General features: G+C 43.9%; 1 protein-coding gene across 4 annotated transcripts in view; it reads right to left on the bottom strand.

Moving 5' to 3' along the window:
• Positions 1-17,251, bottom strand: part of FEZ1 (fasciculation and elongation protein zeta 1) — a 42,679-nt gene extending 25,428 nt beyond the window's left edge. The window contains exons 1-3 of one of the 4 annotated variants that reach the window (XM_088832282.1): positions 17,076-17,243; positions 11,172-11,527; positions 3,501-3,600 (exon numbers count right to left, since the gene is read on the bottom strand). In XM_088832282.1, the coding sequence (XP_088688408.1) occupies positions 3,501-3,600; positions 11,172-11,482 (411 nt within the window). In that variant the 5' untranslated portion in view covers positions 11,483-11,527; positions 17,076-17,243. Of the gene's footprint in view, positions 1-3,500; positions 3,601-11,167; positions 11,528-16,021; positions 16,177-17,075 lie in introns of those variants that run through there. The other 3 variants (XM_055415932.2, XM_088832283.1, XM_088832284.1) reach the window with 3 other exon arrangements.
• Between the last annotated feature and the right edge of the window lie 212 nt (positions 17,252-17,463).

The raw sequence follows: 17,463 nt of genomic DNA, 5'->3' as shown, positions 1-17,463 counted from the left end.
TAAAGGAGAAAACCATATAATCATCTCAATAGAGGCAGAAAACAGAAATAATTTGTCTTCAGAGAAATAACAAGAAAGCATGCCACAAATTAAAGTCATGAGCTTCCAGGTTGAAATGGCCCACGGAGTATAAAGCAGAATGGATGAAAAAATACAGCTCACTCTAAGGCACATTACTGTAAAAGAAATGAGAAAGGAAAAAGAGAATATCCTCAAAGCTTCTAAAGAGAACGAAAAGAGAGTCACATATAAAAGACAAGGAATCAGAATGGATTTGGGATTTCTCATTAATAACTGAAAGATAAGAGAATGGTACTATGCAATTCTGAGTAAATATTCCTTTGCAACCTAAAATAACTCTATCAAGTCAAATTTTCAGTCACGTGTATGACAGGAAAATAAAAACACTCTCATCTATTCTAACAAATACATTCCTTCCACCGTTTCTCAAGAATGTTCTGACTTTATTTTCACCAGAACAAGAGAATACACCCAGAAAGATAAAAATCTGGCAGTCAGGACAGGAGAGAGGCAAGAAGAATTCCCAAGACAAGAGCTGTGCGCTAGATCTGGAATACAACCACATTCGTTTACAGAAGAAAGATAGAGGGTACTAGTTTTAATTTTTTTTAATAATTTTAAAAATTAAAAGACTATCTGATTTTAAAAAATATATATGAGATTTAGAGTTCACTCAGAATTTGGAGTTGAACTAATGATTGATGTACAGGAAACTAGGCAAATGAAAACCAAAGCAATTTTTCACTCCGAGTTAAGAGAGGAAGTATTTTTTTAAAAAACTCCATGATTCAGCAACAAAGAGTATTTACTCAGTTATACTCGTATTTATATATCCTCCTCCCCTGCCTCGTTCAGTCCTGTCCGACTCTTTCTGACCCCACGGACTAGAGCCCACCAGGTTCCTCTGTTCATGGGATTCTCCAGGCAAGAATACTGGAGTGGGTAGCCATTCCCTTTTTCAGGGGATCTTCCTGACCCAGGGATCAAGCCCAACACGCTCGCATTGGACACAGATTCTTTACCATTTGAACCACCGGGAAGCCCAATATCAATACATAAGATTGATTTAACAACAAATCGGTGACAAGAGGGAAGGCCAAATGGGAGTATTTGAGGTGATGCAAAAGAATTAAATCTTCTCTTCCATAATAGATAACAAACAAAATTGCTTTTTTAAATAATCAAAGAAATAGTAATATAAAAGTGTTATTTAGGAAACTGTAGATGCCTGACAAAAAAAAATAACTAAAAACAGTAGATGTGGCTGCCTCTGTGGAACAGGGAAAGGTTAAGTCGGGGGCTGCTGTATGTATTTTTTGTTGTCTCCTATTATTTTTAAAATATGATTTGACTTTTAAAATTACGTACATGTGTTACTTTGATTTTATAAAAGCAAAAATGACTCTCTTTGCAGTCATAATCCTACAGCTTCTGTTTCATTAAACTGGTTATAGTCACAAGGACAAGCATGAACAGGTTTGAAAGGAAATATAACTGATCCTTGGCAATGAACTAAGTCAAAGTAGAGATAAGAGGACTTGCTGGAGAGAGGCCGACCAGCCATGGGGACACTGCATGCCCAGGGTGTTTGGTCACCATGTTTTACAGAAGGAATACAGAGCACTGGTAACATAGCAAGTCATTTAAACTGAGGTCAGTGAAAAGAGCTTCTACTGTAATGAATACAGATAATAAAGGAGGCTGAAATAAAACAGCTTTAATCCATCCATTATTGCTACCCCGTCCTTTTCCGCGGGTTAGATGGAGAAAATTCTATGAGGAGATCAAGATCATCTTTCTCAGGGTCATTCAGTTTCCCCTGAAATATTAACCCTCTTGAGGGAAATCTGCAAGTGAGGATAAATTAGAGTCCTTTCGAAGGGGAGGCTATCTTACATATTTTTTGGCTTAAAATGAGTTAGAAAGGTGACAAAGGAAATAATAAGGCAAAATCTGCCTTTTGCACCACGACAGGCCTGATTTCATTTCAGTAATAAGATTTACTCTATTACTGCTTATCTTCTCCTTTGCATTTTGAGTGAGGACCCAACACTATCCATATAAGCACTGCTAGAGAAAAAGAAAGCACTGAGGAGTTCAAAACAGGACCTGAGACATCCTACATCCATGCTAAGTAGGGTTGTAGCAAACCTCTGAGATTCAAAGTCTATTTTGCCCAGTCAATGAAGCCTCAAGGTTCTGGGTATTTTGAATAGCTAGTTATTAGAAGAGTTAGAAAGGCTATACAGAGTCACCTTTCAACAAATCAACTGATTGCTGATCTCTCTGCTGTGCTATTTCGGGCAATGGTCTACAGAAATATCGCCTGGTAAGGGAAATCTGGTTCTTGCCCTTCCCTGGACTCAATCCTGGAGCGCCTAGAGAGATCAGATCCACCTCCCTCCCTTGTTTGCTGAGCCCACAGAATCGTGACAGCACTTCTTGATTGGGAATTGTCAGATTTGCTTTGCAGCTAAAACTAGAAAACTAAGCAGGGTAGAACGAGGCTTTGAGCAAGGACAGAGCCATTATATGATTTAATAATACTTTTCTACACGTGTATTTAGCTAGGAGGGGCATTTTGGAGCTCCTGTAACCTATGCAAATCAACTCAAAATAAGTGTTCCCTTTCCTGCTTTCTTCAGAAGCCTGTAGGCTACCTTCTTCTTTGGTGTAAGTAACCACAGACTATGACTCAGGTCCAGTCATATGCATGCCTGGTTGGTTTAGTTTCATAAAGAATTCCTCCTAGAGGGTGGGAGGGAGGCCCAAGAGGGAAGGGATATTTATACATATAGTTGATTCATTCTGCTGTACAGCAGAAACTAATGCAACATTGTAAAGGGATTATATGCCAACAAAAAACATATGGAAAAAAAAAAGAATTGCTCTCTATTGCATGACAACCTCTTTATTATCTGGGCCCCAACTGTGGCCATTAGCCAGGCCCTGAGCTTGTCACAAGCCTGTCAGTACTGCTTTTTTTAACTTTTTATTTTATATAGGAGTATAGCTGATTAACAATGTCGTGATAGTTTCAGGTGGACAGCAAAGGAATTCAGCCATGCATGTTGTCAATACAGTTTTTTGATGGGACTGAACTGTTCATTTTAGATGGAAAACCCTGATTTTTTTTTTTTAACCATCATTGTTTGAACACAAAAGAAGCCTGTGATACTCACCCTCCTGTCTTACTTCAGATCACCTAATTCTGCACATTGTAGGACACAGATGAGCAACAGAAGTGACCTGCATTTACACTATTTTACAATCATTCCATTCACCTCATATACCCTGGATGTCCTCCTTCATCTTACTTTTCACTTCCTCCACAATCCCTGCCTTCCCAGCAATGATGTTGAGCTTCGTTACATAATACGGAAGACTGCTGAGTTACTGGTGTTTTTTTAAAAAAAAATTTTTTTAAACTGGAATCCACAGCTCCTCAAGCCCTGTTAAGTTAGGGGCCCCAGAGGTACCTCGGTGTCAGAGTTGTTGCCATTTAGAGCCTCCATGTTTGGGTCCCTCCAGTCTTCTGAGAGTGAAGGGATGTAATTGTCTGTCAGAGCATCCCAAACCCTGTAAACAAAGAGAAGCTCTCATTAGCGCACATCTGTGGCCTGGCCCCGCCTGGAGGAAGGAAGAGCTAGGCCGGGGGAGGAGAGAGGCTTCTGTGTGTGCCAGGCTGAGATCATCTGCCTTCCAGCATGTAGGAGTGAAGCAGCTTAAAAGCTGAATTTCAGGCACTACCAGGAGAAAAGGAGCCAAGAGAATGGGGCCTAGCCAGGAACTTCAGGGCCAAAAAAAAAAAAAAGGAGGAGGAATTTCTCACCATTGAGACACCAACAGTAGCGTCTACAATTAACACACCGCTGGCAATAAAGAAACGACTCCAGAACTAAATCTGCCCCTCAACCAAATGGCTCCTGTCCCATGAATCTAAGAAATGTCCATGTTTCCTTTCTTATGGGCAGAGAAGAATGGGAGGAAGAGGGAGGAAGAGAGAGGTAGACTGATCTGGGCAGATTTTCTGGCTGAATCTCATTAAGAACGGGGTCATTGTCTGGTTTACCGACGCAGCTGACCCTTGAGCAACACGAGTTTAAACTGTGAGCATCCACTTACATGTGGATATTTTTCCAAAGAATGTTGCAGTGCCAATATTTTCATTTCACGGATCTTTACATTAACTCAAAGTACAGGGGAAAGTTTGTGTTAGTTTAGAGGTCACAATGAGTGGAATCAAAAGAACTAGGGTTTGAGTCCTGATGCTCTTCAAACTGCTTCAGCTTCCTGCCCTTGTCATTTATCAATTCCTTTGTTTCTGAGGCAGAAATAGCAGAAAAATCCACTTTGTAAGGGGTGAGCACCCCTAATCCCCCATGTTGTTCAAGGGTTAACTGTATTTCAGTTTCAGATGCCTACAATCCGAACAGTTGACACCTAATGGAGGTAAGGGGATGATGCCAACGCTATTAAGTTTATTACCCAAAATGTTCCAGGGACCCCAGGGTGGCACAACCCTGTCCTCTAGGAATGTAGAGTTTAAGTGTGGCCTGCCTCCATCATAGAGACTCTAAGGAAAATATATGAAAGGAATCAATAAACACACCAGTGTCTACACAATTAGTTTTCAGTGGGGGGAGATGGGGTCCCCTTTATTATACTTTTTAAAAAATTTCTGATAGGTACATTATGAAAAAGGATATTCTACAATTCTTTTTGTTTAACTCACTATTTCAGAAAGGTTTTCTTGGGGAAAAAAGTGGGAAGGGGATTGGGGAAAATCCTGAAGTCACAAACTTTCACACACAGGAAAATAAATAAATCAGTTAACAGCAAGAGTTAATGTAAATCAGTAAACCAGGCTCCTAAAACAATGCTATCCATGGAAGTCAGCAGCACTTAAGTTAATATGAAGTAACGGAATAATGAGGGCTCGATGCAATCTCCTTCAGATGCCCGTGCACACCAAACAGGACTGACACCTGTGAAACAAGTACAAGAAGGGATATTTTATTTAGATATACTAATATAAGGAAGTAGCCATTTAAAGATAAGCAAATGTGTACACACATGGATCAAATCCAAAACATGACAAAGTATGGTTTAAGATGCTGAGAAGTGTAGCAAGTATATAGATATATACACAAGTAGATATGTGTATATATATATGTCAGAGCACAGACACTTGAAATCAGATACATAAAATGAGGGAGGGGAGTGTTCTTAACATATATAAAATCTGGAATGATACAATATACAAGTCTATAAACAGGGGGATTTTCCTAGTGTACAATGCATACAATTTGGTGATGAAACAAAAGCAATCAAGAAAACACGATTTAATGGCACGGCTTTGGCTCTCCACTGATCCATTTTTTTTCCCTACAATCATAAGGAAGCACTTGCCCAGAGCTCATCAAGTGTTCATTAGACATTCATTCAGCAGGATTGAGAGTCTACATCTCAAACATGAGCGATAGTCCAGCCTCCATCAAGCACTATTACAGCGTCATTAATCCAGCCTCATTCTAAATCCAAGTCTTGTTAGCATTCTAACACCAAGGAGCAAATACGATTTGCTGCCTCCAAGACAAAAGTCCCATCACCACATCCACCAGGAAGATCAACGGACAAATCCTCCGTGCATCGTGGCGTTACACTCAGCCTCGAGAATGAATGGCATGCATGCAGGCACTGACCTTGAAGTCTGACCCTGCAGCAAGTGCCTGGAAAACTGATTCAGCAAAGCCCAAAACAGGCAGGAGCCTTCTGTGCCTTTCCTAGATAGGATGAAAGCTGGGGCCTTGAATGGGGGACTACACACTTTCCAATGACCTTGAAACTGTTTACATCTTTAAAGTGACACATGAAGATGCTCTAAAATCGTATAGGGGAGCAACTTTTCTCACCTGAGCCTTCACGGACAGACCCTGGATTTCATCTTCTAGTTCTAGATTTTTAGTGACAATTCCCTAAACCTTTATCTCTTGGGATTTCAACCATCCTTGTTCTCTTTCAAGTCTCCTCCTTCCTTTCTCACAGACATATTTTTTATCCTTTGAGGTTCATAAGCAATCTTTAATAGAATGACTCACTGTCATCATTTGCACCCCTTCCCACAGTCATTCAGTGCCCATTTAACAATAACCATAGCAGCCAACCTCACTGAGCAATTACTAAACACAAGCCAGGTACTATCCTAAACTCTCTATGTGGATCAATTCACTCATTCCTCACAGCAACACTGTAAAGCAGAGGCGAAAAAAAACACTGAAACACAGAGAAGTTAATTAACTAATCTAAATTCACACAGCAATGACAGAGGCAGGATATGAACCCGGGCAATACAGTTATACAGCCTATATTCCTACCCACTCGACTATTTCAATTCTTTCTAAATTTTATGATTCTCGTGAGCATCAGAACATACGCCAAGTTAAAAATCACAACCGAGAACAGCAGGGCAGCAGCCGCCTCTATGTGAAAGGTCTGTAACTACATTATTCTGGACATGGTGCTTTCATCAATCTATGAAAGGAGAATTGGCAAGGTCAGCAGGGGTACACGCCTGCTTTCTGTTTAGATCTCCAGCCCAGGGAAGGTTAAATGGAAGGCAAAGGCAGGCACACTGGCAGGCACGCAGTCCCGGGAATGAAGAGAGGCCTGGGAGGGGAAAACACAAAGCTTTCTGGAGGGAAGAGAATGGGTTAGACTTTTGTCCCCAGAGAGGTTGTCCATCCTATCCTAAGCAGGATCTTTGGGAAGAAATGTATTCCCTGCCAGAAGTACCCTGGGTGAACTGTAAAATTCCACTCCCTGAGAGGCATCCTCCTATTTACTCTTATCTTAAGGAAAGGAGACTTTGAAAGCTATCCACTACTATCTTTCATCAAAAAAACTAAGATTAAACAAGTTCCCTCAATTCTTGTTATTAAGCTGTCATGACACCTGAAATCCAGTTTGTTCCCTCGTGCAGTTGCTTCAGTCATGTCCAACTCTTTGCAGCGCATCAGGCTCCATGTCTATGGAATTCTCCAAGCAAGAATACGGGAGTGGATTGCCATGTCCTACTACAGGGGATCTTCCCGACCCAGGGATTGAACTTGACTCTCTTAAGTCTCCTGAATTGGCAGGCAGGTTCTTTACCACTAGTGTTGCCTTTCCTCAGTCCCTATAATAATAGAAATGCCTTTTCAAGTGCATATTTTATACCTTGGGCTTATATGGTTGCAGGAGACTTGGGTTCAATACCTGGGTAGGGAAGATTCCCTGGAGAAGGAAATGGTAACCTGCTCCAGTATTCTTGCCTGGGAAATCCCATGGACAGAGCAGCCTGGAGGGCTACAGTCCCTGGGGTGGCAAAGAGTAGGACACAACTTAATGACTGAGCACACACATATACCTGTAGAAATGACAAAACTGTCTTTTACCGTGGAGGGCTAGGGATTTGGAAAAAGATGCTAGCAGAGGATGAGCAAACCAAACAGAATTCATTGGACAAGTGAAAGTGAAGATCACTCAGTCAAGTCCAACTGTTTGCCACCCCATGGACTATACAGTCCATGGAATTCTCCAGGCCAGAATACTGGAGTGGGTAGCCTTTTCTGACTCCAGGGGATCTTCCCAATCCAGCGGTTGAACCCAGGTCTCCCACATTGTAGGCGGATTCTTCACCAGCTGAGCCACAAGGGAAGTTGGACAAGACGAGTACACTAAAATCTGGGTCTGCAACTGGCAACATAGCCATCAAGGCTACATCAATCCTGCCACACATACACACACCTATATACATATTCCTGACACTATGGCAGACAGGGTAAAGTGCTCATTAGAATTCCAACTTGGGAACATCTCTTAGGCTGGCTACTGCCCTCATCCAGTGTTTTATTGGTTTCAAGTCAGGGCCAATATCCACACTTAGATGTGTGTTAACATGAGTATAATTTTGCTGTTAATGCTTAGGAATTATGAATTATTAACACACCAATGACTCTGAACAACTTTTTAGATTCTTTCAAATGCTTCAATAGAATCCACACTACGTCTGCCTTCCATATGGGGAAACGGAACCTCTGAGAAGAGAATTAACTTTCCTAAAAACCACAGCTATCTGTCGACTTTCCCTATCTGATTATTTAGGATTTACTTGTCTTCAACTTAAAGCATGGCTGACTACAATCTGTTTATTTATCATGGGAACTTGATTTTTAATATGACCTTTAACCCAGTAATTCTATTGGAGGAACAGGAAACTCAGTGTTCTCATATATTTGGCCCCTCTGTCACTAGGGTCCTTGTAAGAGGACAGACAGGAAGACCCAGAAAGGTAGGAAGTGGGGTGAAGGCTGACCATTGCCACTCGGTAGGCCTCCAGGTTGGATCTCTTATGACAAAGAAAGGGTGAGTCTACATATGCAGAGAAGAGATTCTGGAATATTTTCTAAATTAAAAACACTGAAAATACATTTTCATACATATTGACTTTCTTTTAATGACTTCCATGCCCTGACAAGGCAGAGATAAGTGGATATCTCAGCCAATTCTCTTTAAGACAAATAGTTACAAATGAAAACTTCGGGATTTCCCTGCCCATCTAGTGGTTAAGGCTCTGTGCACATAACGCAGCGGCTGCAGTTTTGATTCTTATTCGAGGAAATAAAATCCCACCTGCCACATGGCAGGGCCAAGAACAAGAAAAGAAAAAATATCAAAACTTCAAAGGGAATCACTCCCCTTGCTTTCTGATTTGTGCTATCTTTCAGGAGATTACTTTGGCCAAGAATTTCATTGTTTTTCTTTGAAGCTTCCATTATGTAGTTCTAACCCATCCAAAACACTTGCAATTCATTGGTGGATGAAACCTCTAACTACCAAATCCTAGCAAGTTTATTAGAACAAGAGAGCTGGGCTCAGGAGACTATGAACCAGGTTGGATATTAAATTATCTTTTTCCTTTACCCCATCATAATATTACAGTTGAAGTAGCTGGATGGGTGTCTATAAAACAAAGTGTGTAATTTGATTCAAATTTTTAAGCAGTAAAGCTTTAGACATGTATGAAACACACGCTGAATGCCCAGAAAGCACAGTATTACGATTTCTCTCCCCAGATTCTTCCCACCACACTATCCCCACATCATATTTTCCCTCTAAAGAATTATTCAGCTTTCAGTCATTTAGCTGAGCAGTCAATGAGGCAGGCAAGTCAGAGAAATCAGGATAACACCAATAATCTTGTGTGATGGTAATTAACATTGAGTGGCCTCTGCTAATGTGCTAGAAAAGGGTAAGAACCTGGTTGTTGAACCTCTGTCCTTAATGAGGCAGAGGGTGGTTTAGACAGGGAGACATGATCTGTTGGAAGCAAAAGGAATTTTCAGAGCACAGCCTGGGTGAGGTGAGAAATGAGGTTCTTAGCCAGTCCTTAGTCCTGCCTCATCGAAACTGAGCTCCAAAGGTTCCAAAGATAAGCACCATTACAGCCAGCGAGAGTTAAGCGATGAGCCCGAGGTCACACAGTGAGTTAGTAAGAGTGGAAAAATGACAGTTCATAGTGTTTCTAGTCCGCTGTGTGCTGCAGTGAACTATGGTCAGAGAAGCTCTGTATTATAATAAAGCCCCAGAACCATTCTTTTTTGACCTCGAGGAGTTGAGCAAATTGTAATAGGCTATGAATCTAAAAAATCAGTTTGAAACTTAAAATTGAATTGAAACACATAGCCCACAGTCACAGTATTGGTCACCAGAGTGAAATGTCCTCTGTGATCGTACCTTCAGGCTAGCGTTAATTAAAAAGAAAAGGAGGAAATGCATTACATGTACCTATGAGGCTAGCTATTATCGCTCATCCAGGTCATTCAATATTCATTCAAAAAACATGATTTGATCACTTACTACATACCACGCACTGTGTCAGATACTGGAGACAGAATAACAAGTAAGACAGACAGACAGATAGCCCTAATATTCACAGAGATACAGTCTCAGTAGTTTTCAAATAAGAAAATATCTGCCAAATATAATCAGGTTACATCTTGTAGTGCAGAGGTTCCCAGTCTTTTTGGCACCAGGAATCAATTTTGTACAAGACAGTTTTTCCACAGACCGAGAGTAGGGAAGATGGTTTGGGGATGACAAACGCATTTCATTTACTGTGTACTTTATTTCTAATCTAATGCCACCGCTGATCTGACAAGAGGTACCAGTCCACAGCCTGTTGGGGACCCCTGCTGTAGAAGGGGTCTTCTTCCCCCACTTACTTACGGGCAATTTTTCCCACCCAAGTACATAAAAAAGAGAAACCAAAAGTGCAGTTGCTCTTTTGACTGAAACTTCCACTACCAACTACTCGACATTTCCTGTGTGATCCCTGAAGAATAGTTTATGCATATTTTATCCCTTTGGGGAATTTATGCCTATTTTTACTAAATACCCCCAAACAGCTTCTTTAATTCATACAACAAACACCCTCTTCTCTTTCTAGTCGCTCCTTAAACAGCACATTTCTCAAATCTCTGTTCCTGACTTCTGTTAAGACCCCGTAAGGTGACTATTAAGTGACATAGGGAATACTCAAAAGCCACTTCACCTGCTTATCATCTTTATTTTGTCCTGGGTAATTCCCCAATCTCCCGGTTCAATGTTCATGCTTTCTTATTTGGACCTATCTTTTTTTTTTTTGGACCTATCTTAACTTTTGCAGATAATCTTCCCAGTCCTGAGCGGGTGTAAACAACTCAGAGATTTTCACAGTTCTGGTGTTTTGTAAAGCAAATAGTTTCAGCAACATGGTTCCTCTTAGTTCATTTTTTTTTCTTGCCCTTATCTCTAATATCTGGATGGATTATTATGATATAAAGAAAGCTGAAAACAGACCCCCAAATTTCGCATGCTCCTGAATTTTGATTTTGTGTCTAGGGAAATCTCTTTCCTAAAAATACTTTATTCCTTTGTGGTTTCAACTTAAGGAAACTCTACAGGTGACTGTGAAGGGATATAATGGAACAAGGTCAGCAGTTACCAGGGTGCGGTCTCACTGATAAAATGTAAGTAATACGCCGTAAACCGAAGGACAGAAACTCGTTCTATGCCCCAGACCCCAGGGCCCTAAGCTGAGACAACAGAGAACAACGGAGACGTCTTACTCCTCATCCTGCAGGGTCTCCTCCTCCTCTTGAATCTGGAACTGGTTCTTCACGGGAGCTAGGTTCTCCGTCTTGGCGTTGTAGTTCCGAAAGCAGACGTTGAGCTTCTCATCAAATTCATTCACCAGGTCCTCCATGGACTTGAAGCTGATGATTTCAGAAGAAAAATTCTCCAGCTCAGATAGGGAGGGGTCCTCGAGATGGTGGGGAGATGAGCCGTAGAAACACCGGGGCTGCTCCTCGGGGTCCTCCGAGCAGCAGGGCCGAAGGTCCTCAAATTCTTCATCCAAACTCACCAGGGGGGCCTCCATCCTTGCACAGCAATCAGGAAACTGCAACGTTCAGGATTCGTTTATCTGGAAGAAATAGACACGGTAATGTGAGTTTGGACTGGGCTTTTAGGCCAGCTCTGTTGAGGAGCCACAATCACATATTACATAATCACTCATTACTCTCAGCCCCTAAAAACAAAACCCTGCTTTACTGGCTCCATTGTCTGTGCTCCCTCACTATTTTACCCTTAAGGAGTTCGAATGTCATTATCAGCGTGAATAATGCTAACTTAATAAGCATGCATTGTGAAGACACACCTGTTTCCCATTCCCTGCCCCCTAAAACAAAGCCTAACCTTAACAAGGGTTAAGGATGCAGCCCCCCTAGACCAGACTGCCTAGGTGTGCTTCTGCTCCACTCCTTAGCTCCTGCCCAGCTATGATCGTAGCAGTTAACTTCTCTGTGCTCCTCTTTTATTCTCCTTAAGACAGAAATAATAGCAGGACCTACCTCAAAGGGCTGTCCTAAAGGTTAAAGGAGTCAACACAGGTAAGTGCCTAGAACAGTGCCTGGGAGATAATAAACATCGATGTTGTTCAATTTCTGTTCTTTGTATTATGATTGTGATGATTAACATAGGTCTACATCCTTAACCATGTGCTCTCAAAACTGGGAGCTTTGTGGGACTTCCTTCCCTGCTGGTCCAGTGGCTAAGACTGCACTCCCAAGGCAGGAGACTGTGGTTTGATCCCTGGTCAGGGAACTAGATCCCACATGTCAAAACTAAGAGTCTGCGTGCTGCAACTAAAGATCCTGCATGCTGCAACTAAGATCCGGCACAGACAAATAAACAATTTTTTTAAATTTTAATAAATATTGAAAAGGAACTTCCCTGGTGGCCCAGTAGTTGAGACTCCACACTTCCAACGCAGGGGCAATGGGTCTGATTCCTGGTCAGGAAACTAACATCCCACACGTGGTACAGCACAGCTAAAACAAATAAATAACCTGGAAGTTTTCCATTACTTATTTGGTGGCAAAACCTGCCATGACCTAAACTCATTTGGCAACTAAACCTGATCTACATGCTTCTAGAGCTGTTTATGGTTTTAATGTATCCCATTTAGTGGGTTTTGCTGCAGAAAGTTTTTTTTTTTTTTTTAATGATAGAGATGGCTGCCCCAGCCCCCAGGGGATGATATGCAGAATACACACCCTATTACCGCATTCCAAAACCTGAGATCATCTAAATTTTGAAACATGCCTGGCCCCAGGGGTTTTGGACAGGGTTTCATGGACCTGGGTATTACTACTCTCATCAATAAATGGTGGACTAATAGAGCACTAATACAGGCTTTCATACAAGCACCTGAGTTTTTTCCAGACACACAGCTTACGTCTGGAACTAGAAGAGTGGATTAGTGACCTGTAAGAGAGAGACCCAACTACCCGTGTCCTCCAAAGCCAGACTCCACAGCCACCTGGGGCACTGGACCCCAGAAGGCTGTACATCCAGGCCTCCCTTCATTTCCCAATAGCTCCAGGCCTTCAGCTGTGATTTATCCATCTGTATGTATACAACCAAGCCCTTCCCCAATTTTAATTTAAATTCCTCGAGGACATGGACATCCTCTGGATACCCTCCACGGTTTCTAGCACACACAGCCTGCTGCGAGGCAATCAATCAATCTGTGTTCACTGACAAATGATCTTCTGTCCCCCTCATATAGTTTTCATTTTCTACTGCAGGCAGCACAAGCTTATTGTCTATCATGCCCTTCTCTACCTACTCCGTTTCCTTCCCTGGAACACAGCAAGGCAACCAAACTTCTATCTCTTATCTGTATGATGACTGATCCAGTCAGAACCACTTGGAACCACTACCCAAGGAGAAGCAACCAGAGAGCAAAAACCATCCTCCACCCCTACCTTTAAAATTAAAATTCTACATAAGCAAGGCGGATGGCATACCAGGTAAGGACCTAGACAGTTCCTCCTGGGATTTTACTGGGATTGAGTCAGTTACCACCAAATCTCAACAAAACACATTCTGAGTGTTTATAGTTTGCAAAGGCAATGTGATAAGACCTCAAAATACAAAAAGATACAAATCAGTATGACAGCTTAGAAAGAACACAGGGTCAAGAGTCAACAGACCTGCCAATGCCTGACTGAGAAGTACTGTGGGTCTTGACTTCCTCAACTGTTAAAAAGAAAGTGTTAAAAAAAAAAGTGTTGGTACAGAGCTAATACTTTTAGAAGTCACTTTTAATAACATATTAACATAATTAATAATTTAACTTATATTTTAATAATATAGTTTAATCCTATATATCCAAAATATTACCATTTCAATATCTAATCCAAATTTTTAAATATTAATGAGACATTTGACACTCTTTTTTCATACTAAGTCTTCAAAATATAGTGTGTATTTTACATTCACATTATGTCTCCATTTGAACCAGTCAAATTTCAAGTGTCCAACAGCCACATATGGCTAGTGGCTACATATCGGACACCCCAACTATTAAGCATTAACAACTAATTGCCAGTTAGAGTTCCCTCACCCATGGTCAACAGAGTCCTGAGGGTTCTTTGAATATACTGTATTTCATTTTTTGCATTTAAAAGCATATTTCAGGGAATTCTCTGATGGTCCAGTGGTTAAGACTGTGAGTTTCCACTACTGGGGGCACAGGTTTGATCCCTGGTTGGGGCACTAAGATTCCACATGCTGCTCAACATGGCCAAAAAAAGAGAGATAAAATCGTATTCTGAGAAAGAGCCCAAAGGGCTCCTCTACATTGCTAAAGTGGCTCAGCGCACAAAAAAGATTAGGAATCCCTGAGTGCCAAAAGAGTGAGTTTAGAAAAGATCACTCAGTGTGACAGAAATTAAGCAAAGGTTTACAGACGAGAGATTTGTGTTGAGAGAGCCCCAGGTTCCCATCCTAGTCCTATCACTTCCCAGCTTTGAGACTCTGGGCAAATTATAAACCTCTTTGACTTCATTTCCTCATCTGTAAAATGGGGTTTAAAATAGTACTTATATTGGAGGTTGCTTTGTGCAGTAAATGAGACAATCTTTGAAGTGTTAAGCACAACATATGGAATACATGAAGTGTCCAAAAATGTCCATAATATTAGGAAAGCAAAGATAGTTACATGAAAATGTGAAGTGACAGTGCTTCGAGTAAAAGAAAAACTATCCTTGCCAAGATATTCCCTGTGTGATGCTTCAGAATGCTTATCAAAAGAGAGAACTATCGTGGAATGAAATCATCCTTTTTACTAAGGCACTCCTGCTATTTTCAATTCATGTGGTCAAAGCCTCTCAGATCACTGGTTCCATTTCAGCAAGACATGAAAGCTAACCAGCTGGTATTCCAAATATTCACACTTCCTTTAAATCTGTTCTCTTCCTGGAGGGGACAAGGGAGCTGGCATGAGAAGGTATACCAAGGAGGATGTTGATTGCAAACAGAATCTATCCCATCAACCAGTAACAAGAGAGCAATCCAATCAGAATCATAGACTATGATTGAGTTTTGAGTGATGGCAACAAGGAAGATTGTTCTGAAAGCACCTGTCCTCAGCACAGACTTTAGAGAAAATGGATTCACCTAGAAGATTATAAAAGAAGAAATGGATATCACCACTCACTCTGGAGTTCAGAAGCATGATCACTGGAAAACTCACAATACAGCCTGATTTCTTTTCATCAACTCACTCTCTCCCTAAGCGCCGAGAAGGTCTGCATGATTGACCACCTGCGGAAGAAGCTAAAACTGAAAGCACTTGACACCCAAACAGAGCCCAGATTTTGTATAAAGAGCCCAGGCTGTGGCAGAGGAGGTGAGAGGCAAGCATCTGGCCTACCTCAGCTTCAAGGAGGGCTCCCTGAATTGGGGCTGGCCGTCCTTCTGAAACAGTGCCCCTTCCCTCCTTTTCCTCTTCTCTCTTAGTGGGGTGCCTCTGCCCCCAGATGAGATGTCCTACTCTTGTATCTTGGTAAGCTCCTGCCTGTCTTCAGTCACAGATCATTTCAGAGGCTCCCTTCCCTTAAAGCTGGGGTGAATTCAATTGAGCGTTTATCCTCCTTCTCTGTACTTCCAAAATAAACTTGAGGAAAAACAAAAATGAAGAATGGCAGAAAAAAAGGAATCATAGGAGGGTGGTCTTGTCTTTTACTCTTTATCATAGAACGGGAGTGCAGGACTACAGTTTGCTTATGTCCTGTTCCGTTTATTTAGGCTCCCAAGAGATGGTGTAATTTGGAAAAGAAAGGACCGCGCCGAGCTTAACAGAGACCCAGTAGGAAACACACAAGCCTCTCGTGCAGCACAATGATACACGGTCGCCGCAGCTCACACTGCGGGTACCGGTTTCCCAGTGCCTGCTCTGCTGAGCTGAGCAGCAAAGAATTCACCATGCCTCCCCCTGCCGGGCCTCTGCATCTCCACACAGGCCCCACTCCATCTCCCCTTCTTCCCACTACTTGCCCCAGAGATCAAATGATTCTACGTGCCCACCGCCCTCCAAACCATCCCCAAAGCTGACGGTCCACTGACCCACCTTCGGTTTCCCACTGCTCCTCAGCAAAACCCAGTGCCAAGCCGCACCTTCGGACGGAGAGTATTTCACTGCATAGAAGTCAGCAACCTCTTTGTAGTTCTGCTTCCCACCCCTTCTCCCTCCTGCTGCTCCATCCACCCTCATCCCACATCCCCTCCCCCAGGCTGCCGGGGTAAAGAAAGGCCCCTCCAAGCAGCACAAAGCCTGGTGCTCCGAGGAAGACGGGCTCACCCCGCGCAGGCCGCACACATACTCCACGGCCACGGCCCTTTCGGCCCAACCAGACCCGGACGCGGGGGACGGAGGGGGGTCAGGAGGTGGTGTCGCGGCGAGGAGAAGGGACGGGCAAGACAGGGGAAGAGAGGGCGGTGATAGGCCCCCGGGGGCTCTGTCGGATGCGCCCCCAGCCCCCAGACGCCCTGGGCCCACAGGAGCGCAGCGCGCCCCCACCAGCATCACACTCGTCCTTTCTCCGACCTGTTCGTGGTAAAACAATCGCTCCGCCAGCGTCTGCGGCAGCTGCCAATGGTTCTGACACTGCAGGAATGCACGGTCCTGGGGAAAGGCTCGGCATCCCAGGGAGGGGCGCGGGCGGGCTGAGGGCCAGGTTCTTAGAGGCACGGAAGATGCTGGGGCGTGTAAGGGAGCGAAATAGATGACGGTCCTGGAAGGAGGCACCGACCCACTGCTCCAGCACCACCGGGCCGCGTCCCCTGCCTCCCCCAGCCCCCAAACCAGGCAGCCTCCGGCCACACACACACGCGCGCGCCTGGCTGGCGGGCCGCGGCTCTGAGGATGCTCAAAGTGCGGGTCTTCCCGAACCCCCTGGCCCCGGGCACCGCAGCCCACCCTGCTCTCCCGCGAAGGGCTGGGCAGGAGGGCGACGGCCCTCGGATTCTCCCTTTCCGATTCCAGGATGGGACAAGATGGGGTGCGGAGACTCGGTGCCACCGGAGCATCCCAAGTCGCGCGGGGCCTCCTTCACCAACCCGGTCCACCCCCCACCCACGGCAGTGGGTCAGTCCGGACTAAAGGTCGCCCCCCGCGACGGCACCTGTGCGGGTCCTGGCCGAGGGAGGCGGATCGCGGGGCTCAGCTGGACACCCCCATCCAAGGGCCGCGGCGAGCGGCCGGAGCGCAGCGGCAGCGGCAGCGGCGAGCCAGAGAGCGCTCCCCCCGCAGCTCCGCCGGCGCGCGGCTCTCGGCTCCCCTCCTCCACTCCGCCCCTCCGCCCCCTCCCCGCGCTCGTGCCCGCGCTCCGGGGAGGGGAAGGGTGGCGCGCGCCGGGCACCCGCACAGCGGGCACGCGCAGGACCCGGACGTCAGCTTCTCGTTAACATTCCTTGCTTGCCTTGGTGCAAGTGGCTTGCCTTTATGAATATTTATGACTACTATTTCTCTTTCCTCCCCCTACCCTTTAGCGCTGGCCTTTCTGCTTTGCT

The sequence above is a fragment of the Moschus berezovskii genome, chromosome 25 (genome assembly GCF_049115385.1).
Source record: "Moschus berezovskii isolate FMDL1 chromosome 25, NW_MosBer_1.0, whole genome shotgun sequence".
Classification (NCBI taxonomy): Eukaryota; Metazoa; Chordata; class Mammalia; order Artiodactyla; family Moschidae; genus Moschus; species Moschus berezovskii.
This window is presented reverse-complemented; position numbering and strand designations above follow the sequence as displayed.